The 27,061-nt window shown below is 43.4% G+C and overlaps 1 protein-coding gene across 1 annotated transcript in view; it reads right to left on the reverse strand.

The window, feature by feature from the left end:
* Ankdd1b (ankyrin repeat and death domain containing 1B) overlaps positions 1 to 27,061 on the reverse strand; it is a 57,893-nt gene that overhangs the window by 29,256 nt on the left and 1,576 nt on the right. Inside the window, exons 2-6 of the mRNA XM_029544134.1 lie at positions 22,023 to 22,126; positions 17,819 to 17,917; positions 9,869 to 9,967; positions 9,658 to 9,762; positions 898 to 996 (exon numbers count right to left, since the gene is read on the reverse strand). Of these exons, the coding sequence (XP_029399994.1) occupies positions 898 to 996; positions 9,658 to 9,762; positions 9,869 to 9,967; positions 17,819 to 17,917; positions 22,023 to 22,126 (506 nt within the window). The remainder of the gene's footprint in view (positions 1 to 897; positions 997 to 9,657; positions 9,763 to 9,868; positions 9,968 to 17,818; positions 17,918 to 22,022; positions 22,127 to 27,061) is intronic.

The raw sequence follows: 27,061 nt of genomic DNA on the forward strand, positions 1-27,061 counted from the left end.
GGGAAGAGAGGCCCCTTGGTCTTGCAAACTTTATATGCCTCAGTACAGGGGAACGCCAGGGCCAAGAAGTGGGAGTGGGTGGGTAGGGGAGCAGGGCAGGGGGAGGGTATAGGGGACATTCAGGATAGCATTTGAAATGTAAATGAAGAAAATATCTAATAAAATAATTTAAAAGAAAAGGAGTGGGGTCTTCCATTTCGGAAACAGTGCATTACAAGCAACTTTGAGGCCAAGTCCACCAACCTTCTGATTTAGAACTGAACATGAAGTAGAAAAATCCATGAAGTAAATGAATTTCAAAACATCAACCACAGCCAGGCATGGTAGCACTCACCTTTAATCTCAGCACTGAGAAAGCAGAAGCAGGAGGATCTCTGTGAGTTCAAGGCCAGCCTATTCTACAGGACAGCCAGGACTACACAGAGCAGCATGAACTTCTAGGTTGCAAGACCCCTTTGGGGGTTGAACAACCCTTTCACAGGGGTCGAATATCAGATATCCTGCATAGGAGTTATTTACATTATGATTCATAATAATAACAAAATTACAGATAAGAAGTAGCAATGAAAATAATTCTATGGTTGTGGTCACCACAACATGAGGAACTGTGTTAAAGGGCCACAGCATTAGGAAGGCTGAGAAGCACTGACATAGACAGACCTTGTCTCAAAACAAAACCCCACCCACCAATCATGACAATCTACAGCAAAAGTGGATGCATTTTACCATGATTCTCTCAGTAGTAACAATTTAAGAACTCTACTGTGGACCAGAAACAACTTGTCAAGGGATCTGCATACTGATTGTTAATCCCCAACACCAACTGTAACTCTTTTGAAATGTAAATGAAGAAAATATCTAATAAAAATAAGTTAAAAAAAAAAAACTCTAACTCACCTTGTCTTTTTCTGAGGTATGGAGATTAAGGGAGATAAGCTTTTCAATCATTTCAACGTGGCCCCTCTCAGCTGCCAAAAGAAATGGTTTTCTTCCTCTCTGAAAATCAATTGTGGATTCTACGTTGATCACACACTTAGCAGACAATTGGGAGAGCTGACAAGCAGTGGGCAGCATTTTATGGTGATGGGGAGGCTAAGATGGTCATCTCATTCTGGGCCCTTCTCACAGGCAGGGAATGATGATTCTTTGAACCCAAGTCACACCCAAGCCACATCCAGTGCTGGGTTGTCATCGGAACTCTGAGGAACCCCACACCAACATTGAATCGGTTTTATGGACACAAGTGTTCAGAAGGGGTCCTCCAGAGCTTCAGAGGAACACCGCATCACAGTCTGATGATCAGATGCCATTTCAAATGTCGCCAAGATTCCTGAGTAGGTCAGCACTTCTTCCACTCAACCAGTTACTGAGGAATTAGCTTGTGCCACATCCTGTTTGAAGCATCACACTGTCTTACTGATAAAGACACACCACACAAATTCTTTGGTGCTTAACACACATGAAGCTCATTCAGGTACAACATTTGGTTAGCTTAATTTTACTTTATTTTTACAGATGTATTTATTCTTGGTAAATGTGTATACGTAAACCTGAGTGGATCTATGTGTACCATGTGCATGCATGGTGCCCTCAGAGGCCATTGGATCCCCCTGAAACTGGAGTTGAAAACAGTTTGTGAGCCTCCATGTTGGTGCTAAGAACCAAATCCAGGTCCTCTGCAAGAAAAGCAAGTATTCTTAACTACTGACCATCTTTCCAGCCCCTGCACCGCAATCAAATCATATTCCCTGGGTGTTGTATTTCTAAGAAGAGTCAGAAAGCTCTTGCGTGTGGGTCCATTTGACAGGGAAAGAAAAAATAAAGCAGAGGTACCCAGCAAGTCCAGGGAAGACAGGTGTTTATATCTGATTCTTCAAATACAGACTGTTTGAAGAATAGTGATTTCTCCAAGTTTTCTGTTGCTGACAGAGACTGCATTTGCAGTAGCCAAAATATCATCAAGAAAAGTGAAAGATGCACGGAAAACTTAATTTTTCAACTCAAGCTATTTTTAAAAAAATGGAAAAGGAAATTGGGTGATAAAACCGCCTAAGATGAATTTTCTTCAACTGAAAAAAAAAAAAAAAAAAAAAGGAAACTCAGCTTGGCTTAGTGTGATAACTGAGAGCTTAGCAAAATTCCTTTAATGTAAGGAGGGTACAAGACTCTATAAATAGCATTCCGAATCTGTCAGCTAATCACTAGCTAATGGCATTTAACGAAAAGATCAAGACCACTGATTGCTTACAAGGAAGGGCAAAGGAAGAGAAACAGGCTAAAATAGTCCAGTGCCTAAAACAAAACGGAAAACATCTGCCCTGTGGAGATCTGTGACCATGACTGTGTGGAAACTAGGGAAACAAACTAGTATCCAAAAGTTCACATAATTCATGGTTCTTAGGCCACATATACTGTCCACAAGACCTACCGCTCCAGCCCTTCAAAGCTTGAAGATCTAATCGCCTTTCTTATTCTCAGGAGACCACTGAAGGGGAAAGGGAAGGGACAGATTGGTTGGAGCCCCAGTTTTCTGCTTGCATGTTGGGTTATGGTTGAAACATAAAATCTAGTCCATTTGAAAATGACAGACTGGTAGTTACTGGATGTGACTTACAACAAATAGCCACAAATGGCAACAGCAGATGAAGAGTCGTATAAGCAACATGCGGGGGGTAATCTTATTTATGGACTTGTTGGGTTGCGAGTGGGCTAGGGCCTTAGGAAACCACACCTCTAGGAGTGTCCGTGATGGTGTCTCCAGGCGGGATTCGAGACTGAGGGCTGTGACCTAATGAGTGGTTTAAACCATTGATGGATTCAAATTTTTGAATAGATCATTGGAGGGGACAGAACTATGGAAGGATGGCTGAAGGATGCTGGTCACCGAGGACCTGTCCGGTGCTGGCTCTGTCCTACTATGCTCAGCTGTGCTTCCTGGATACAGTGGTGAAGCCACACACTTCCTGACATGATGAATAAAATCTCTGAAATCATGAACTATGATAAATCTCTTCTCCTTTTACACTGTTCTTTCGGGTATGTATGTCATGGGGAGAATAAACCTAAGCAGCATGTAAATCATGAAAGAGGGAACAAGGGGCATTGATTTACATGCTCGATGAGAACAGAGTCTTAGTTCTGCTGCTGTGAAGAGATGCCATGACCATGGCAACTTTTATAAAAGCAAAAACCATGGTGTTTGCGTACAGTTCAGAGGTCCAGTGCATTAGTATCATGGTGGGATGCTCGGCAGGACAAAATGCAAGACAAAGGCAGTCATGGTGCTGGAGAAGAGTTGAGAGTTCTACATCCACATAGGCAGGCAGCAGGAAGAGCCAGACACTGGCCTGGTTTAAGCATTTGACACCCCAAAGCCCACCCTGAGTGACACACTCACTTCATCAAGGATACACCTACTCCAGCAAGGCCTCACCTCCTAATGACACCAAACCCTGGTGGCCAATCCTTCAAATCTATAAGCCTGTTGGGGTCATTCTTATTCAAACCACCCAAGTGTCATATACCCTACACCATTTGTGTATCAACAATTTTATCGTACACACACACACACACACACACACACACACACATACACACACATGCAGATATTGTGCTAAGCAATGGAGTAGGCAAGAGGAATAGTAGAGAGGAGTCCTCCAGGGAGGAAAGGCACACAAGCATACAGTAATGTAGTAGCAGAGATAGCATTGGGAACACTACTTAGCATGACTGTGTGGAAACAAGAGACAAAGCTGCCTTTGAAAGTGGCTAATGTACTGTTTCAGGAGATAAAAACACCTATTACCTGATGTCTTCTCGAAATCTTTTCCTCTGGAACACGGCCCTTAGACCATTTTGATGCATCTCTTAAAACTCTAGGCCTCTTACTTCTTCCTCTAAAGACTATACAATTGAGTTGGCTACCCGTCATACCAGGCCAGTAAGAGTCAGCCATGGGGTAAAGACTAATACAGTCTATATTTATTGTAAAGTCATCAGCAAGGATGACTCTTTGCCACTCGCTAAGTAGAGGCCAGGACAGTGGGCAGTAGAGATAAAGAACGCCAATGGCAGAACTTGAACTCCTGGATTCAGACATACCCAAAGCCACTTGGAACTACATGGCCCAATAAATTCTCTCTTAAAAATATTTTAATAAATATTTGACAGAAATTTTAAGGAGAAAAAGATTTATTTTGCCCTATGTGTGCAGAAGTCCAGGGTTTCAGGCATGTTAGAAAAGTCTCTACCAAGAGAACTTTATCCCCAGGCCTCTAAGAAAAGCAGTGGTTCTCAACCTGTGGGACACTACCCCTTTGGCAAACCTCTATCTCCAAAAGTATTTACATTACCATTCATAACATAAGCAAAATTGCAGTTATGAAGCAGCAACAAAATAATTTGTGGTTGGGGTCACCACAACATGAGAACTGTATTAAAGGGTCGCAGCATTAGGAAGGTTGAGCACCAGTGCACTGGTTGATCTTAGGTTTCTGACCCATAACATTATCATGGGGCACATTTGGCACCATCTACTTAGCGTAGGAACCACATAACTCGCTGGCTATTGTGTTTTTTTGTATTGTTCCATTTACTGCATTCAGGGCTCCCAACTGCTAGGCTTTTCCTGATTGCCTCCTGTCGTGTAAAGTGATCACACAACCCATGCTGGTCACGGTGACTGGTTCAGAACTGATTCAAACAGGGCCAAACAGAATTGCTTGTGACACTCGTGTGTGAGCTGTGATAGGGAAGGACTTTTTGTCTTTGGGTCAAAATCCAAACGGATAGGAACTGGACACTGTGAACAGACATCCTCTCACCATACCCAGAGCATAGGGAGGACTAGAGGCAGCGAATGACAGCCAATAGTTGCAGAAAGAAATAAAAGCTGGACCAACCATGTCTGAAACCAGCAAGAGACACCCTCCAAGACCTCATTTATAAGTTATCAAGTTATCTTTATTATTCTCAGCCCAGGTTAGGATGCATTTTTTGTTACTTGTAACAGAAAAATATTCTAATATATATTTATCAGTTTGGACTAGAAATATAATATATGCAGATATTATATAAAATATTATACACACATGCATATATATATATATATATATATATATATATATATATATATATAATCTCAAACTGGGTCATTTTTTTCATTACTATACCTAAGATAGGCTACTTTATAAAGTTAAAGAAGTTTATTTGGCTCACTTTCTAGAAGGGTAAGGTATAGGCCCACATCTGGGAAAGGCCTTCTTGTTTGCAGACTCCTGAAACATAGCAAGAGTCACAAAGCCAGAGACAGAGGGTGTATGTTGTCTCTCCCTCTCATTATAAACCCATCAGATTTCAAGTATGGAGTTTCCACCCTGATGGCTATATCTAATCCTGATCATTTCCCAGAAGCCCCACCTTGTAACACCATAGTTGGTTTAATGTCCTTAGCACATGACTCCAGGGATTAAGCAGTCAATCACCTTTAAAGCAGAGCCAGGACAAACACTTCTCTAGAAGGATTAGAGGTCTGTTCAATTTTACAATAGCCCGTTCTCTTTTTACCCTGGGTTGCTGCAAAGCTTTACATTTTTATATAGCTCAACAAAGTGACACAGGATCCAAACCCCCAAAAGGCCTAAGACACGAGAGGTTCCAGGAGAGACTAAGTTATCACGGATGAGGCGTCTCCAACAGAAGAGCTAAGGCTTCGAACTTTGGATGCCCTTTACGGATGTTACCAAGAAAAATGGAAAAAGTAGACTCCACGTTACACAAAACAGAATGTTCCACATAATCTTTATCTTTTAAATACTAAAAGAACCTTAAAGAAAGGCAAAGTGACAGTATGATGTAAACAGTAAGATATAAATCTTTGTTCTTGCGGAGGTGCATATGATTAGGCAAAAATAGCAACAGGAATTTCAGAGCCATATGTATTTTTGAAAATAAAGTTCCTTAGCATGTCCTTTCATTTTTTAAAGAAACAACCCAACCCATTTGAATTATGTTCAAGCGGGCTTGTATCCAGTGCAGTCTCGAGGGAGCTCCTATATTGGGAAGGCAGAGAAACTTCTCAGACAAGTCCAAGAAAAGTATTTGACCCAAGGCCTTGCTCCAGGAGCAGATCACCAGGCCTCCTGGCCCAGGATCCCCGGCCTGCATTCAACTAGAATAAGGAGTGTCCAGAGTTCCAGCCCCTTGACGATTTTCCTTTGTTAGCTCATATTTTTAACCATCTATTTTTTTTTTTTTTTTTGGTTTTTGAGGCAGGGTTTCTCTGTGTAGCCCTGGCTGTCCTGGAACTCACTTTGTAGACCAGGCTGGCCTCGAACTCAGAAATCCTCCTGCCTCGGCCTCCCGAGTACTGGGATTAAAGGTGTGCGCCACCACGCCCGGCAACCATCTATGTTTTAACTTGATGCATTTAAATTTTTTTGCATGTAAACAAGTCCAAGGAGTTGAGATGATCTATTATAAATTATTTTATGTTTCAAGTTTAGTAAATCACCAAGTGCAACAAAAAGGTCAAAAACAGCCATTAAACTGACACCTGAGGTTCCACAGGTCCTTTTTTCATTACTATACCTAAGGTAGGCTTTACCCTCCTGATCCCTGGGACACTGCTCCATGCCGTCTCTGCCTACATCCATACCCCACAACATGTCCCTTGATGGGAAGCACAGTCAGCTTAGCGGGGGGGGGGGGGCAGAGTGAAGCAGGCACGAACCTGTGCTGAGAGGTCACAAGCGCTCAGAGCCAGAGGCAGAACGGAGCTCAGATGCAAGATGTAGGGGTGGGGCATGGACGCCGGGTGAATTTTCTTTGCACAGTACAGTCGATAGCTTTGGCTAAATGCCATCTCAGATACATTTGGTCCGTGTATCCATTGGTGAACAAAACTACTCACAATCCAAAATATTTAGGGGAAAAAGAAAACCTGTATCTATTGAACATAAAAACTTTTTAAAAATCATTCTTTTAACCACATACTTTAATAAATTACACACCATTATAGTTGAATAGGTACTAACAGCAATCTAGAGATGTTTTAAAGGGCTGTGTGTAGGTTATGTAAAGCACTGCACCATTTTATATAAGGATTTGATCTTCTGCCCATTTTAGCATCCAAGAAGAGTCCCGGACCTAATTCCCCGTGGATACTAAAGGATGCCTGAGCAGGAAAACAGATGTCTTCTCAGTCCCCTTCCACCATTTACTACCACCCCTCCCTTCAAAGAGGCTGCTTTTGACTTACAAAGACATACAAAACCCTCCTGTTCAGATTCCGTTAGGCCAGTAGATGTTCCCAATGTGCTCAGCCGACAGAAGCATAACCGAACATGTCCATTTTCAACCAAACTGCAGTCTTTGAGGCTTCCCTTCTACACCCCCCCCCCCAGCTCCCAACATTGACGTTTCTTTAGTTCTGATCACAGATGGAGGCTGACATATAGATTCAAAACATTTAGACTACTTGGCCTCAAACTCCTGGCTCTAATCTCTCTCCTCTGGGAACATCACAGTAATGTTTAGGGCTGAACAGCTGGGAGGATGTCCAAAAAGCCCCAGTGTCGGGCACGCCCGAGCTCCATCCAACTCTCTTAGGCCTAGTTACATCCATTTTGTCTTAAAAGTCTCTTCCTGGTAAGGCTTCTTTTGCCAGGGTCTAGAATTGCCTTGAAGACAAAGGATTTTACTAACCCTGTGAGGAGCCCAGGCTCTCTCTGGTGAGCAGAGGCCAGGCAAGAGGGTGACACTCTAAGCCAGAGTAATCCTGCCTGCACAGTGGGTTTTGTGAACTCCGCAATATCTTCATGTGAGTGGTAAGGCAAAGGCATCGCTTCCTAATTCTACCTCCAAATGGGCTTCTTTGTCCACTTTTTTTTTGTTATTAGTGTAAAATATTCATAACATCAAATGCACGGCTCCGATCATTAGTAAGTGCGTAGCTCAGTGGTGTTAGGTTTATTTACTCGCTACTTTGTGTGTGAGAGTGCACATGCCATGGGGCGTGGGTGCAGGTCAGAGGGCTTGCGGGAGCTGGCTTTCTTCTACCATGTGGGTTGCCAGGATCAGACTCCAGGTATCAGGCGTGGTGGCAAATGCCTCTTTACCCACTCCATCCTCCGCAGCCCTGGACCAGGTATCTTTACATCATTCTGCAAGCATCGCCATGGTGTGTCTCCATAGCCCTTTTTCATCTTTCAGAACTGAAATTCTGTACCCAGTGGACAACAGCTCCATTTCCTCCCCTAACCCCCAGCAAGCTCTGTTCATTCAGATAGCTTAGAAAAACAATATGTTTTGTCTGTCCCGTTAATCCAGGTTTATTATAGGAATAAAAATGAACTCTGAGTGTCTTCCCCTCTACATCCCAGTGAACCCCCTGGGGTCATTATCTTGTCTTCTCCACACCTAAGGCCTCTCAGTGACCTTGTGGCTCTACACAGCGCTGAGCTCCTTAGCCTCTTCCTCCCGCAGCAGATTGACACAGGAGGAGAAGGAACAAGAGTACCACAGGATGGCAGACATGGTGAACAGGACACCTATGAAGTAGGAAAAGCTGGTGGTACATGCCTAATCCTAGCACTCCGAAGGCTGAGCAGGAGGATTAGAGGCTCAGGGGCAGCCTGGGCACTATAGCAAGCTCCCATCTCCAAAACATGGAGAAGGAGGAGGAGGAGGAGGAGGAGGAGGAGGAGGAGGAGGAGGAGGAGGAGGAGGAGATGGCTGTCATTAAACCTGCTTCTGCCTCTGAACCCATCATCCTGTCTGCCCCATCCTATACACCATCTCCCACAAAAGATTCAAGAGCCCACTGTGGTGATTCATGGGCCAGGCCTGTGGAGGTTTGAATAGCGATGACCCCCATAAACTCATGTGTTTGAATGCTTGGTCGATAGGTAGTGGCACTATTAGGAGGTGTGGTCTTGTTGGAGGAAGTGCGTCTCTGTGGGGGCACACACTCTCTTTCTGCTGCCTACAGATCAAGATGTAGAACTTTCAGCTCCTTCTCCAATACCATGTCTACCTGCACGCTGCCTTGTTTCCCACCATGACAATAGTGAACTAAACTCCTGAAACTGTAAGCCAGCCCCAAGTAAATGCTTTCCTTTGTAAGAATTGCCATGGCACAATTCTTGTCACAGCCATAAAACTCAAACTAAGACAAGGCCCTAGGCCTGTCCCTGAAGGAATGCACATAAGTTGTTTTCCTCCATGCCTAGCACATTAAGACACGGTCAGAAGGTTAAGCTGGTCTTATTAATCACTCACGAAAAAAAAAAAAAAATTGAGACCTAGACAAATGTAGTAAAAGCATTATAGCCCATGGTTGGCTTTTGTAAAGTTTTGATTCAAATATATTCTAAAAAGGCCAGGTACCATAGAATAAAGCCCAGGCACACATTTCGAATACTGATGGAGGTGGTCAAGATGAGGGAGGGAGTGTAAAGGGGAGGAGTCTGGCTGCTGTCTCTCTGATTTCTCTTCTCCCCACATGCAGAAGCCTGGGCCACTGCCAACAGGAACACTTCCCTCCTGCCCTGTGGTCTACCAGGAGCTGGCTACAGGGCCAAGCCTGCGTGTGCCTGCTGCTCTAGCACCCCACCCGGGCAGGCAGAAGCCAAGCTGATAGGGAGTACCCAGGCACACCTCATTGGGCTGGTTCAGGTCCTGCAGGTGCAAGTCGTGAATGAGGTAATCCACGATGTGCAGGTTGTTGTTCTGAGCTGCAAAGTGGAGAGCGTTCATTCCTTCCTGAAGAGAGTCAGAGTGAAGGAGTGCTTACCTGAGAAGGCCCGACCTCTCCCACCCTGTCATTGGTGAGGTGAGCGCTCAGGCCCCGGAGGACCCGCATACCTACCTGGCTCTTGGCTCTCTGGTCTGCTCCAGCTTTAACTAGCATGAGCATGATCTCGAAGCTTCCAGACCAGGCTGCCAGGTGAATCACTGTCAAACCATGCTTCCCCAAGAAGAGAGAAGTACAGAGAGAATCCATTACACAACAAACCAGCCAATGAAAACCTAGGTGATACTACATTACTGAAAAATTAAGACGTACGTAATTTGGTACGTAACAAAAGCGATATTGCAATTCTATGGAAGATGTATAAGTGATACAGGCACACGTGGGTCTCCATCAGGAGGAAATAGAGTGAAATGCGGCACCACAGTCTACTAAAAAATTATACGACACACAACAGCACAAGCACAAAAATAATAACTGTATTGGAAAAAATCCAGACTATAATGTGCACACTCTCTATGTAGAATTACAAAAGGGAAAATAGAACATAAAACAATTAAACTTTCAAAACGCTAGCATTAGTAAATAAATAAATACATAAATGCATAAATACATAAATAAATTGGATCTCTAACATGTGAAATGTTCTTACAAAGCATCATTAACAACAAAGGTCAAACCATAGACAAGTGAGACAAGTACACAGGTTAGACTGGTTCCCTATGGTATCAGAAAAAGTAAAAACCATTCCTGCCTAAGCTAACTGGCAGTTCTCTTTAAAATCAAAATGTGCTCTTGGTCTCCTGGTTCTCAGTTCCTCTCTTGCATTCCCTCCTTCTCTCCTCTCATGGTCCAGTGCAATTGGCTGACCATCTCTCTCTCTCTTCTCATGGTCCAGTGCAATCGGCTGACCATCTCTCTCTCTCTCCTCTCATGGTCCAGTGCAATTGGCTGACCATGCTCAGCCTGGACCCTTCCCTCTGCCTGCTTTCTCCTTTACATCTACGATAAAAGTCTTCTATACTTTAAAAACCAAACCAAATCAAATCAAAATACAATCATCCACCGTCCTCTGGGACCTAAAGTCACACACACACACACACACACACAACACACCACACACGGATGTTAATTATATCGATGAGAACCGGAAACTAGGGGTATTCAATATCTATATGGGAGAGTTGCATAAATTGTGAAATAATTTTATCATGCCATGTTATCATAAGTAATGAATTAAATCAACAAAATGGACTTGAAAACACTTTCATGAACATTGCTAAATATGGAAGATAATATATAAAGCATAATTCCACTTAATTTATTACCCTTGTTGGGGTGCATGTGTGCATTGTGTATGTGGGGGGTACATGCATGCCATGACACATTTGTAGAGCTTAGAGGATAATATTCGAGACTCTATCAAGAAACCGAGGGATCAAACTCAGGTGGGCAGGCTTTCTGAGCCAGCATCCTTACTGAATTTCATTTTTTTTAAGATTTATTTATTATTATATCTAAGTACACTGTAGCTGTCTTCAGATGCACCAGAAGAGGATGTGAAATCTCATTACAGATGGTTGTGAGCCACCATGTGGTTGCTGGGATTTGAACTCAGGACCTTTGGAAGAGCAGTCGGTACTCTTAACCACTGAGCCATCTCTCCAACTGAATTTCATTTTTATAAAAGACAAAGTAGACAAAAAACTCTCATGCGCAAATGTATATATTTAGACCTATCTCAGGGTACATGGCTATAGGATGGTGCACAGAACTATTAATAGACATATTTTGATGCAATTAGTATGGGTTGAGAGTGTGGAAATAAACATATACTTCTCAGACAGGCAAGCGGAGACACCAGAGTAAAGTAGAGTGCACCAAGAGAAGAAAACAGAAAAGACACATTTATACTGGATCCCATTCCCATAGAAGCTATCGGAGAAACTCCCACAGAGGTCTCTGTGTGCACAGAGGGACTAGACTGAGAGATTCATCTCGGAACTTCCTGACCCGTGCGAAGTTGCATGCTCGATTGTTCAGCCATGCACTGAACGAGCAGAGAGGAACATGGAAGAAAACACACAGTCAACAGCTAACACTGGCTAGTGTAAGAAGATGGCATCAGGAGGCAAGGGGAAACTGATGCAGGCATGTAGCCTGTGATGAAGAAGCTGTGGGGATCAGGAGCCCTGAGGGTGGTCTTTTGGTGCAGCCAGAACTCAGAGCCAGGTCACTCACACCACTGTCAGGAACTGTAATATCCCTCAGGCTAGTTAATGTTCAGTGGCAGCTTCAGGTTTCAGATTGTTCTGGTTTTGAGGCACGGTCCAACCATGAAGAGCAGGCTGGCCTCGAGTTCGCCACACTCCTGCCTCAGCCTCCCAGATAACTTTCAACCACACTCAGCTCTCGTGCTCCTTATCTTGAAGGTCACATGTGCCCCTTTCTGTTTCCTTTATCCCTGTTAAAAAGCAACCGATGCCTTCTGTACAGACTTCCCACTGCATCATCCATGCCTCAAATGATGATGGTTTTGATCCAGGACACAGACTTGCTAGATGCACATATCTGAATACATAACCAAGAAATCAGGGTCTGTAGACCTCTCCTATTTGTGACGTGTCTAAGCCCTTTCTTTGGCTGCTCCAGGCTCTGTTTAGGTGTCCTCATATTGTGAAGAGAGTTCAGGTTGGGAGAGTGAACAAGTAAGTCTCAGCTTATAACTGCGTAATTCTAAATAAGAGCCTCTTGTCTCGGAGGGCTTTGTTTCCGGGGACATCTAGAAATGTCTTTGGACATTTTTGATACTCATGTGTCAGAGGTGATGTTGACACCTTAAGGGCAGAGGCCAGGCATGCTGTTGGACACGCTGTGACACACAAGGCTGTCCCACAACAAGGAACTGTATGATCCCAAATGTCAATCCATCAACTTCTTCCTGCTGAGAAACCCTGCTGTAAATATACATGGTCTATCACACTTATAGCTCAGCTGTCACTCTGCATAGAGACTGTGCATGTCACACTTAAAATTCCAGTGTGACAGTACACTTTGTGACTTCTGAACTCTTTATAAGAACAGTGATCTATCATGATTGGTTGAAGTCTTTTAAGTGCATTAGTCAAAATTTTACCTCTTCATTTAGCATCCCATGCTAACTGCTGCTATATTCAGTAGTCTAAATCTAGCTTTACATATGGTTCTGTTTGGGACAGGTGATAAAAATCACATAGCAATAGACCATCTCTTTTCCCTAAGAGAACATTCCAAATTTTGAAGCAAACAGTCTTTAAAAAATCTGATTGTAAAACATAAACACTGGGAATCCAAGCAGCAAACAACTTGAGTTTCTGAAACCACAAATTCCTACTGGAGCCATCATTGATGCTCAGAGGCAGTGAGTCACTGTGTACAGACGTCCATCTCTCTCAGAGGATCCTCCATGCCACAAAGCCTTCTGCTGTGGAGCTGGCAAGCATGAGCCCATGACATGGGTGACACTTGGTTCACATGCTTTTCAAAGTATAAAACGCTGGCAAGTCGCTGGTGAGCTAGCCCCGTAATCAGTCTAGTCAAGGCGATAATGTCCCCTGGGGACAACGCACTCAAGGACTGTCGAGAGAAGCAGCACTGAAGACAACTGTCTATCCTTATCTTCTGAGCGTCTGGAGTGTTGTCCATCCTGGATTAAGAACCTCCTTTTATTTCACTTATATTGAAGCTCATAGATGCCATCCACCTTAGTCCTTAATGGCCGAGCCTGGCATCTGATCCAGGGTCCTTTGATGCCGTCAATGGTACTGTTCTGTTACAGTGTTTATCTTGGCTCCCCAGTTCAACAGCAGGATCCTTATGACCAGGACCATGTCTCATATGTCTCATCTATGTCATTATAATAATATCAAATATAATCATCTGGGATATTTTTAAATCGTGGATTTGTTTGTGTAGTGTGTGTATGTGGTGTGTGTGTGTGTGTGTGTGTGTGTGTGTGCAAGTGTTAAATTTAGAGGCCAGAAATCAACATCAGGTGTCTTTCTTAATTGTTCTCCACCTTAGGTTTTCTATCTATCTATCTGCTGTCTGTCTGTCTGTCTGTCTGTCTATCTACCTATCAATCATCTATCTATCTATCTATCTATCTATCTATCTATCTATCTATCTATCTATCTATCTATAATCTACCTATCTATAGACAGTGTCTCACCACATAGCCCTGCTCTGTATGATTCCAGCTAAGACGGAGTAAGCGTCTTCTACTCCATCTCTACCACCTAAAGCAGCTGAACTCTCTGGATAAAATCCATCTACCAGAGGATTCTGGAAGGGGAGACATAATAGGCAGATTGAGGAAGGTAAGCCAAACTCAGGAGCACCAGTGATGCTGGGGGAGAGTTCCTGCTGTTTTCCTAGAGACTCGAGACAGTTCCAGTTCTTGACCAGGACATAGACAATAAGGGACAGAAGGAAGCCACAAGGAGAAGGTGGTAGAGTCTTCCTTTGTTGCTCTTTATGTCCCTGACAGCTTAGGGGATCTGGGGCATGGTGTATATGTAGGAGGACACAGAAGGTACATGTAGAGGACACACAATTGTAGTCAAGAAGGAGGTTTTGTGTACCCTTCCAGACTGTGCCGTGAGCTGCATGTGGATTGACTCTTAACACTGTGACAAGAGTTTGGAGAACTGGTGAGGATTATGGTCCAGGCTCAAACTGGCTCTGGGGACGGATCTGAACCACAAAACTTTTGGAAACTGAAATTTCAGAAGTTGTAACAACCTGGTCGGCCTTCTGCATCAAGCCCACCATCTCAACCCACTCCTGCTCTGGACTAAAATCAATTTAAGATGGAACTCATTGGTCCTAATCTGTTTTATGCTGCTGTAATGAGCTGTGATGACAGGCTGGGTAATTAACAACTGGAAAAGAACAGGTTCAGCTCATGGGTCTGGAGGCTATTTGGTGAGCTGTGTTACAACATGGGGCGGGAACTCATCTTATCAGGAACCCTGCCTTGAGAAAACATTAATCTATTCAATGAGGGCACAGTGCTAGGAGCTATCATCTCTGAAAGATCTCATTGCTCAGTGCTGTGGCTCCAGGCATTGTTTCTGCTCCATGAACTACAGAGGACATGCTGAAACCATAGCAACGCCAGAGCTAAATGGAAACATAAGACTGTAAAATGTTTAGAAGGAAAACATGAGAAACTTGTCATGGTTAGGCAAATCATCCCTACATATGCATATTATCAGTATCTGGACTTCTTTTAAAAAAATAGGAACAGTAAGCCGGGCTTGGTGGCATATGACCAAATGTCACCCATGTCACGGGCTTGAGCTTGCCAACTTCACAGCAGAAGACTTTATGGCATGGAGGGTCCTCTGGGGGAAATGCTCATATGTACATGGTGATTTACTGCCTCTAAGGAATGATGGCTCTAATAGAAATTTGTGGTTTCAGAAACTCAAGTTGTTTTCTGCGTGAATTCCCACCACTCATGAAACAGAGAGGTAGGAGGAACTCTGGGTTAAGGCCAGCCTGGTCTACACAGCAAGTTCCAGGTCAGGCAGCATTATATGATGAGACCCTGTCTCCAAACAAATGACAAAAATTCTACTTCATCGAAATTAAAAACTTCTGCTTTGTGAACACTAAGAGAGTCTACAGATAAGATAAAATAATGCAAAGTACACCCACCTAACCTTGGACCTGTTTTCAGAGTATGTAACAAATTTTTTAAAGAAAAGAATAATCAAACCCAGTTCTCAGAAATGTCCAAAAGATCTAGCTGGGGATGCGGGTTGGTGGTAGAAGGCTCTGTTGATGACATGGAAAATTCTAGTTCCCAACTCCAGCGCTAAAAAAAAGTCTGAGCAGATTTCACAAATGATGACCCATAAATGGCAACAGGTGAGAAGATACTTGATGTCATTTGCCAGTGAAGAAACACAAATCAGAACAGGGAGACGCCTACGTTCTGAGCAGGATGACCAAAAGTTAGGGAGGAAACACCAGGCAATCACAGGCAGCCATGTAGGTGCAAAGCAAAACCCACCTCCTGCGCTGTTGCTGAGGATGAACACATCCCGGTCTCCCAAGTCCACGGGTGGTGTTCAGTCACATCCACACGCCCCATTGACCCAGAAGTGTCACATACCAAAGAGAGGAAAAGGTTACACTTGCAAAACCATGCAAGCTTGTTTGCGATGGCTTTACTTTGTGTGCACATAAACACACATATATGGAGGTCCAAGGTGGATTGCTGGTATTTTCCTTTATTGCTCTCAAGTTTATTTTTTTAGATAGGGTCTTTCAATGACTTGGAGCTCCCCATTTTGGCTACACTGGAGGAGAGGGAGGCAACAGAATCCACCCATCTTTGTGACTCTTGCACCCAGCACCACTGTTATAGGCGTATATAGCCTTGCCTGGTATCTTGTGTGGGTGCTAGACTTTCAAACTGAGGTTTCCACACTCATACAGCAGAGAGCTTATCTGCTGTCTTCTAGCTATCTGGGCCATTTCCCAGCAATGGTAAAACTACATACAACAATAACAGACTGGAAGCAGTCCTCAGGTCCTTCAAATAAATGGATCAACTGGGCTACATGCATTAAAAAAAATGCTGCTCTGTTAAGGGGGTGGGGCTGGGGCTGGGGTTACTCAGTGCTTTGCTGAGTGACAGAAGCCAGCCTCAAAGATTATATGTCATATGTTTTCACAAAGAAGTCAGATCCTATCTAAAATAAAATAAAATAAAATAAGTCTCGAGAAGGTAAAACCACAGCGATCAGTGGTAGCTGAGATGGGTCAGCTTTGAATACAAAGGCTTCTCTCGGTCTCTCTGTGTCTCTTGTTCTCTGTCTCCCTCTCTGTCTCTCTTTGTGTCTCTGTCTCTCAGAAACTGGAGACTGCTTCGGGGCCTTCTGCATCCTAATCACACTACCACTGAGCTGTCCTCCAAAGCCCTTTGCTCTACATTTTAAAGGTAGTGGTTGTTACAAAATATAATGCGGTACCTGGCAGGCCCATGCCAAACTTCTACCTTAATTTCCACAGCCGTGATGAGGATGCGGTGACCCAGCAAAGTCAGCTACTTGAATGTCTGACATCACAAGTTCAAGGCCCACCTGGCTGACGCAATGAGTTCAAGGCCAGTCTGAGCCTTTTTTGTTTTGTTTTGGTTTGGTTTTAAGGTTGGGACAGCTCAGTGATGGCATGCTTTACCATTGGACAATCAGCAGCCACGCCTCTCTCCAGGAATTCATGGCTCGTGTACAATGAATCACACTCAGAAAGTAAGAATAGTCAGTGGTACTTTTTAATTCTGGGCTGTTATATAACAATCTACTTGCTCACCAATACCATGACAATAAACTAGAGAGATCTGGCCTCATTAGCAACACAAAGAGAGACTCCCAGAATTATCAAATCTCTGTTTTGTCTATGGTTGCTGGCAAAGCCAAGAGGGTGATTACCTGGTAAGCTGATACCTCTAAGCTCCTAAATATTTACTCCCATGGAACTGTTAAAGTTAACTTTGAGGGACATGACCTTTCATTGCTCTGTATTTGAGTCTCCTTATTTATAAACTGGATAGTCTACTAAAGCCTTTTCCATAGGATTGGAAGGGAGATGGTGTTAAATGAACACCCCGATTGGTACCGGTGCCTGGCCCAGAATACGGCTTTGATACTTTTTATTTGGATTCGGAGTTAACAGGACAAACTCAGGATTTAAGGGACTGATTAGCTTCCGTCTTGCACCAATCCAACCATCACGTGGGCAATCATATATTACTTTTGTAATGGAATCTAGTGGTGCCTAAGGTCGGTATGGGCGAATGAGTAAAAGCCCAAGTTCAAGGTCAGGTGTGAACAAAGAGCACATAGCGTAGACCTTCTCTTGAGAGCGTTCTGGTCATGCGCACTGCTGATGGAAGTGTGCCCAGGAGACGGGGATATCTGTAGTGATGAGATGAGACGGAGACATCTGTAGTGATGAGCCCTCCTGTATGCAGGTCATGCTCCAGTTCAGTCTACCCACTGAGGGTGAGCTTACCTTGTCAGCAACATCCACCCTGGCTTTGTGACTCAGTAAGAAATCCACTGCAGATAAACTATTCCTCCCCACAGCAAAGTGCAGGGCCGTGCGGTTCATCTGAGGAGACATAGTTTGTTTCTTTGGTTATCTGATCATTGCACACCCCCTTTACCATTCCTGAATCTCCTAGTTATTTTGGACCCTTTTTAGTTTTATGAGACAAAGTCTCATGTTGAAGCCCAGGCTGGCCATCATGTCCGGCTCCGTCTCTTCTCTCTCACTTGGCCAGCACTTTCCTAGTGACTATTCGCACTCTGATTAATTGGTTGCACCTTTTGCCTTTTGCCTTGAACAGCATAAGAACTCTGTCCAGCAGAATCTGATGGACATGGTGGTCCAAGCTGGTAATCCCAGCATTCAGGAGTCGGAGACAGGGGGACCACAAGTTTGAGGCCAACCTGGGCTACAATGTGAGACTATGTGTCATAAACAAAATGTCATTCATACAGTTAAGAGGTGTAGTTTTCCTTGTATGCAATCAATAATGGCATTTTTTTTTCTGTACATCCTACATGCTAGCTGACAACTTGTTACTGTGAAAGAATGGCTGAGATAAACATTCATCAGGAGGAAGCCTGATTTGGCTCTTAGTGTCAGGGTCTCCAATCATAACTGTCAGGAAGGATGTGATAGAGCAAAGCTATTCACCTTGCGTTAGCCAAGAGGAGAGAGAGGGTGAAGCCTTCAAGAGTAGGCTCTCAGGGATCTGTCCTTAAGCCCCATTTTGTAAAGATTTCACCAGTTTCTACTGTGTGGCTGGCTCTGTGCAGCTACCAAGCCTTCAAGATGGCTTTTGGAGAAACTTGGGATTTAACACATACCAGAATATATTGATAATTCACAGCAAAGTTTCCTGTCTCAGATTGTCCCTTTGTTTTCTTCTCTATATTTCTTACAGTCTTTAAATTTTATGTGTATGAGTATTTTGTCTGCATGTATCCATGTGCAACATTCGTGCCCGAAGAGGCCAGAATTCTGATCTCCTGGAACTGGAGCTACAATGGCTACGAGCCACCATGTAGGGGCTGAGAAAGAACTCAAATCCTTGGTAAGAGCAGCAGCCAAGTGTTTCTCTAGCATCCCTCTTTTATAGTAATAATTTTTAAAAAGCCTGCAATTAGCATAGATGCAAATAAATTGGTTTGAAAGGAAGGGAAGAAGGAAAGGAGGGAGGGAGGGAAAAAGAAAACAGGAAGAAAGTAAAGGAGGGAGGAAGGGGAGGAAGAATAGAGGAAGAGAGGAAGTGGGGGAAGGAGGGGGAAGTTAGAGAATGGGGGGTGGGGAAAGCAAACTACTGAAATCCTCTACTTGAAAGGAAAAGCCACATTTTGCTCCTGGGTTGCCACAAGCAATTTACTCATTTTCCACAATAGATGGTTTGTTTGTCAGTAATATCCAGGCCACATTCCCCAGATTCTCAGCACAGTTTTAGTGCCCCAAGAAGGCTGCATGAGCATGAACAGACGACTCTTGTTTCACACCGGTAATTACATAAGTACAAGCACGGTTTGAAATGAGTGTTTTCTTTTCTTGATTGCTAAATTGGTAGTGTTTAACAAAACACAAGTCACCTTGACATTGCCTGAAACCCAGAGTTTATTCTACCATGTCAGATCTGAGCTATAAGCTCCCCCATAAACTTTATTTGTATAAGAACGTAACAATATCACTTACATTTAAAAAAATATGCATCATCACAGATTTTCAAGGAACACTGCTACTAACCATGACAATAAATTGCTATGAACGAGATTAAATAGCTGTCATTAGAAAGAACATTACAAAACCTCAGTGTGGAGCATTTGCCTAGCATGTGTAGGGGCTGGGTTTGATCTCCAGGCTACAATCTAGGACCAAGTCCAGGCCCTTAACCCTGAGGGTGGGCTTTCCAGACCACCCACAGACTCTGTACGGATGTAGTAGAGAGCCTGTGCACTTTCTTTTGTAGAATTAAGGAAAGACAGAACGAGCCAGAGAGGGAAGAGCTGACACACAAGGATGTACTCTGGCTTCCATACACATGCCCACCCATGTGAACACCTACTCACACACAGATGTGAATACATTGTTACAAACACACACACACACACACACACACACACACACACACACACACACATGTCTGGGGAAATGGATCAGTGGTAGGTTGTCTAGCATGTGTAAAGCTGTAGGTTAAAAGCAAGTATTACAACTACTTTGTGTAGAAAATTTTAAACTATTTTAAACATGTACCAGAGACTGTTAGAAAAATGACCACTGCTTTACTTACTCAAAAATGAATCCCCATACTCATAATATTTTTAAAAAAGATAAATATCTGTAATTTAACAAATAACTATTCTCAAAGGTTTTTACATGGCAGCTTCTTTTCTTTAGTTTTCTTTTCATTATTAGAGCTCTGGCTGGCCTGGAACTCACTATGTAGACCAGGTTCGCCTCAAACTCACGAGATTCCCCTGCCTCTGTCTCCATGCATGTTCACTGAAGCCAGAAGAGGGCATTTAATCTCCTGGAATTGGAGTTACCGGTGGTTGTGAGTTGACATGTCCGTTCTAGGAATCTGCCCCTGGTCCTCTGCAAAAGCAGCCAGTGCTCTTAACAGCTGAGCCATCTCTCCAGCCCCAACCAGCTCTTAGGATTTCTTTCTCCTCCTATGCTCTTTTCTTCCTCCCACCTTCCCTATAGTTTTGTTCCTAGAATTGTTATGGTGTAATGTTTTCTTTCTGGACACACACAAACACACATACACACACACATGCATAGTTTTATATATAGTTTTATATATAATATAAAATATATAGACTATATTAGTAGAATTAGTATTCATCAAAGTACAGATGAATATGAATTACATGTATGGACATATAAACTCCCATAAGTGCACACATGAGCACATACCCCAGCATATACACTCATGTTTCCACACACAACTGCTAAAGATCATTCTACTGCATGTGTTGCAGGACTTAAACCATGCAGGTTGTTTCTATGACCTGCTAGCATGAGACAGATCGGTACCGGTTTTTGTGACACCCGAGTTGAGGCTATCTATTTAGGGAGCCCTTTTGTGGATGGGATAGGGCAGTCTCTGTACTCACGGTGACTCATGTGAAGGCTATACGTCAACCCAGGTGTTGTTTCTCAGGAGTCATCTACTTTGATTTTGGAAGCATTTCTCAGTGGGACCTGAGGCTCGCCAGTCAGGCTAAGCTGCCTATCCAGAGAGCTTCAGGCTGTACCTCCTCAGCACAGAGGTTACAAGCTTGTGCCAGCAAGCCTGGCCTTTTCCCTTTGTATTAGCTCATGTCTTCATGCTGTGTGACCAACACTTTACTGACAGAGCTATTTCCCAAGACTTGGGGAGCTCTCTTTAAAGCCCAAATCAGAAATGCATAATTTGTTGCATGTTTTCATGTTTCAAGTCTTATGAAAATCATATCTCCCTGGGCAATGTTGCTAGAGTCCTCCCAGTGCTCTGGAAGGGGTCTGGACAAGCAGGGGCCCTGGCGATTGTGTTTTATTTAGCATTAAATCCACCTCTGCCATTGTGACCTCGAAACACTCTACAATTCATCCTAAGCATGCGTCTACCTCCCAACTGGCTCATGCCGATAAACTGTACCTTGAAGGAACTCCCCATAAGGCAAGCAATAGGAACTCCACATTTCCAGCAGTGGATGTCTCCCCAAAGCCTTGGTACTTGAAGAACAAAAGCCAGATTTCATGGCCCAACATGTGCATGCTTTCTGTTTCAAAAGCAGTAAAACGAAAATCCTTATACTTCTTTGGATTTTAAATCTGGAAAACCCAATATGGTTCTATTGGGTATCTAGAGAGAGCTTTCCAGAATGGGCAAGACTGAACTGATCCACAGGGTACAATCTAGGACCAAGTCTAAGGCTGACATCTCGATGGTGGACTTGCCTGCCTCCCCACAGACTTTGAAAGGATGCACGCAAGACGCTGCACACTTCCCTCTCCTAGAGAAAACACTCCGGGCCTGCTCTGCTGCTTAATTCCACCTTTAGCTTTAACACCCACAGCAGGCCCCCCCACATCTCAGCCAGCCTAGTCCCTTCAATTATTATGATTTCAGTTGACCTTCGTACGCCCAGGCCATCACATGGAGGAGTCACTTGTCAAACTTGTGACTTCTACTCACATTGTTCACAGCATTAATGTTCACCTTCTTTTCAAACAGCTTCTCCATAAGGTCCAAATTATTGCTTTTAGCAGCATTCTGAAAGCTTCTCTCGATTGCCAGCACTGGAAGAAAGAGAGCGAGCATGACCCTGGGATGTGAGGGAGGCCACAGTTGTCTGTCACATTTCATGGGAAAAGCTGGAATGGTGACCCTGAGACTTTCCCGCTGTGCTCTGAGGACACAGTGTATTTGCATGAATATTTTACTAAGTCAGGACACTGCGATTCCACCATCTTTTCATGTGGCAAGTGTTTTTATACCTTCAGAACATCCCTGGCCCCAATCAAAGCACTGCTCAAGAAGAGGTCCCCCCCCACAGTCTGCTGTCTCTAAGCCCACAGTCTGCTGTCAGCATAGCCGGTCAGAGGGCTGCAGCAGACTGACCTCCCAGGGGACAAGATGAGACTGAGAGGGAAGTGAATCTTACAAAGACAAAACTTTCATCTACAAAACTCAGAATCAGTGCCAGACCTGTGGGAACAGAACCTTGAAATGAGCTCACTGTCAAGACCCAGGTAAAGGCCAAGAGGAATGAACACATTTTATTTTCATTTATAAGAAAGGACAGCCAGGCAGTGGTGGCGCACACCTTTAATCCCAGCACTTGGGAGGCAGAGGCAGGCAGATTTCTGAGTTCGAGGCCAGCCTGGTCTACAGAGTGAGTTCCAGGACAGCCAGGGCTGCACAGAGAAACCCTGTCTCTAAAGATGAGAGAGAGAGAGAGAGAGAGAGAGAGAGAGAGAGAGAGAGAGAGAGAGAGAGAGAGAGAGAGAGAAGAAAGAACATAAAATTGGATTCACATCTACTGTGAACACGACATCACACAGTTCTCTCCTCTCTCTCTCTCTCTCTCTCTCTCTCTCTCTCTCTCTCTCTCAAACTCTCTCACACACAAACATGGTTGACTTTATTAATTAATAAAGTCAAGCTTCAAGGGAGGAAGAGTGTTCTCAAGAGATAATCCCCAGGCATGGGAAATGAAATCAAAATTGAGGTTAAGAAACAACAGCAGAACTCACTGATAAGTGGATATTAGTCCAGACACTTAGAATACCCAAGATACATTTTGCAAAACACAAGAAAACCTTAGAGTAAGGAACAAAATACCCATGAAAGGATATTAATACAGAGACAAAATTTAGAGCTAAGATGAAAGGATGGACTATCCAGAGACTACCCCATCCGGGAATCCATCCCATCATCAGCCNCCAAACCTAGATACTAATGCACATGCCAGCAAGATTCTGCTGAAGGGATCCTGATATAGCGGCCTCTTGTGAGGCTATGCCAGTGCCTGGCAAACTCAGAAGTGGATGCTATTGGATGGAACACAGGGCCCCCAATGGAGGAGCTAGAGAAAGTACACAAGGAGCTGAAGGGGGCTGCAACTCTGTAGGTGGAACAATATGAACTAACCAGTACCGCCAGAGCTTGTGTCTCTAGCTGCATATGTAGCAGAAGATGGCCTAGTCGACCATCACTGGGAAGAGAGGCCCCTTGGCCCTGGCATTCCCCTTTGCAAACTTTATATGACCCAGCACAGGGGAAGGCCAGGGCCAAGAAGTGGGAGTTGGTGGGTAGGGGAGCAGGGGCAGGGGGAGGGTATAGGGGACTTTTGGAATAGCATTTGAAATGTAAATAAAGAAAATATCTAATAAAATAAATAATAAGTTAACAAAAGAAAGAAACAACGGCAGACATTTGACAAAATATTTTGAACTGAGTGAAAAGGAAGAGTAGGGCTGGAAAGATTGCTCAGCGGTGACAGGCACTAATTGTTCTTGTACAGGATCTGGGTTTGGTTTCTCTTAGGAGAAGAGAACAGACTCCAGAAAGCTGTCCCCTTAGCTCCACGTGCACACTGTAGCATGCATGTACTACTGTCACATTATACATTCAACACGCACACATATGCACACACACATGCACACATGCATGTGCACACACACACACCTACACACTTTATAAATGTATAAATAAAATACATTTATAAAAGAAATGAAAACAAAGAACAAACGACTTTCTTTCCCCTTCCCAAAAGAAAAAAAAATACCTCCCTTGGTTAACTGCAAACAGAGAATGTCCTCATTTTGAAAGGGCATCCACAAAAAACTGACAATCAACATTATACTTAGTCTTTAAAATGTCCACTTCTTTTGTTCCTAAGATCAAGAATAAAAAGAAATTGCCACTCTTATCTCTTCATTTACATGTAGTGCCGAAAGTTATAGTTAGTATAGTAAGTGAAAAGACATACAGATAGAAAGAGCAACGGTCTGGTCCAGGTTCGGATCACATGGTTATTTACATATCAGATCTCAAGCGGTGCACAGTGCAGCTCTAGAGCCAGCAAACAGGGTTAGCAAGTTCTCTGAAAACAAGATCAGCACATAACTATCATACATATTTCTACTCATTGGCAAGTGAAAACTAAAATTTACAAAGCACTATTTACAACTGATCAGAATCCAAAATGCTCACATATAAAGGCAACGATATATATACATTTTCTCTGTACCAAAAAATAATGGGGTGGGGAGCTGGCTCAGAGGTCAAGAGCACTTGCTGTTCTTGCAGAGGATCTGGGTTCGAATCCCAGCGTTTACACGGCAGCTTGCAACCGTCTATAACTCCAGTCCCAGTAGATGCTGAGCCCTCTTCTGACCTTCAAGCACACGAGGCACAAACAACGGGGCACATACATACATTCAGGCAAAACACTCAACTGCATAAAATAATAAACTAAATCTTAAAAAAAAAAATAAGACAGCTGTTGAAAGATCTCAAAGACTAAATCATGGGAAGATACAATACGTCCCTGAGTTGGAAGAGTGAAGATCATAAGCTGTTGACTGTTCCAAAATTTGTCTACTGATTTAATGCAATTTCAATGAAATGTCACACAAACATATTTGTAGAGTGTAGTCCCTACTATCCTTCTTTAAGCTCTGGGCAGACTTCACTCCCAGCCCTGCCTAGGTTCCCTTGGATCCAGGGATAAAAGACACACATGTGCATTAACTTATTTTTGTATGTTTTAGCTCAATGGCTGGACTCTTCTAAGCCTCTCTCGGCTATCCTGTTCTCTTCACTCCCAGCTCAGCACCTCTAACTCTGCCCTCAGCTCAGTTGCTCAGTTACCTTTAGTTCCAGCTCAACCCCTAAATCTGCCTTTCTAACCTCCTACCTGCTACCCCAGGCCCAGTAAGGGAGGTGGCTAATGACCACTCCACCCTAGATCTCACATGGCTGGTGGCTGGTGGTCCCTTCGAAGCATGGCAAAACCTTTTGTCCTCTCCTGTGTCTTCTAGCATGCATGCAGGAAACTGCAAGTCCCACCTATTCTGCCTAGCTCATTGGCCGATAGCATCTTTAGTGATCAATCAAGAACCAATTGGAGATCAGGACCTTTAGTGTTCTCATGCAGATTTCCAATCAAAGCATCAGAACTACACCTACACATATTGTAGTTATTAACAAGTTCATTAAAAATATATAAAGGCAAAGACAATTTTGGGAGACTGAACCAATTTTGAAAAAGAGAAACAATGTTGGAAGAGTCACATGACTTAATTTTAGTGTATACAGTTATGTGCAAGAATCGCATTAGTAGGGCCTTTAACATATAGATATCTACACCGACAGAATAAAATATACAGCCTAAAAATAAGCACTCAAAAATATTAGCTATTTTTGACAAATGTTTGTAAGTTTTGACAACAGAGAGTGGATAATTATTTCAACAAATGATATTTAAATATTTGGGCACCATATTGAAGCCTGATATAAACTTTATATCTTATACACAAATGGACTGTCTATGTAAATGAAGAGCACAAAACTATAACTTTTAGGAGAAAATAAATGAGAAAAATTTCATAGTTTGTGGTTCAACAAGGTTTCTTTTTTGTTTGTTTGTTTGTTTTTAAAGATTTATTTATTTATTATATGTAAGTACACTGTAGCTGTCTTCAGACACACCAGAAGACAGCATCAGATCTCAATACAGATGGTTGTGAGCCACCATGTGGTTGCTGGGATTTGAACTCAGGACCTTCAGAAGAGCAGTCAGTGCTCTTAGCCCTGAGCCATCTTTCCAGCCCTCAACAAGGTTTCTAACATGCACAACAACAGTATGGTTGCAAATGAAAAAAGTTCATAAACTGTATCTCATCAAAATGTAAAGCTTGCACTCTTATGGGAAGTACCATAGAGGATCAAGACGTGCTGCAGAGCAGGTTATGACAGTTGTAAATAATATTTCTGACAAATGAGATACGCCCAGAATACTTAGCTCTCAAAGTTCAACAACCCAATTTAAATATAGAGAAAAGACTTCAAGAGAACAAGAGAGGCCAAAGTGATAAAATGTTGCCACTACCATGAGGCAGACACAAATTAAGACGGCCATTGCCATAACAATGCACATTGATCTAGATGTCTGAGATTGAGAAAAACACAATACCAAGTTTGTTTCTTAAATGCTTCTTTCTTAGGGGGACTGGGCTTGTTCTAGGTACTGTCTAGTGTTAGCAAAATGCCCGAGACAACTGATACAGAATGAGAACAGGGTTTCTTTGGCTCAGACTTTCAGAGGTCTCATTCCATGGCCACGTGGCCAGGGTTTTTGGGGGGTGGGGTGGGAGTGGGGTGGCTGGGCTGTGGTTGCATAAGGGAGCACAGTGGATACATGTGGAGAAGCTAGTAGAAAGGAATAGGATCCGTCATGGAATCCTCTTCGAGGTTGTCTCTCAGTGATATGAAAACTTAGCCTTCTGTCTAAGCTCCACCCCACGGTTACCTGGCAACAGTCAGGTAGGTCTGACCCACTATAAAAGGGGCTGCTTGCCCCCCTCCTCCCTCACTTGTTCTCTTGTTCTCTTGCCTTCTTGCTTCCTCTCTGTCCCTTTACCCCTTCCTGCCTCTCTCCCTATTCCCTTCCCCCCTCTCTCCACATGCTCATGTCTGGCCTCTACTCCTCTACCTCCCGCCCCCCC

This window comes from Mus pahari, chromosome 11, assembly GCF_900095145.1.
Source record: "Mus pahari chromosome 11, PAHARI_EIJ_v1.1, whole genome shotgun sequence".
Lineage (NCBI taxonomy): Eukaryota > Metazoa > Chordata > Mammalia > Rodentia > Muridae > Mus > Mus pahari.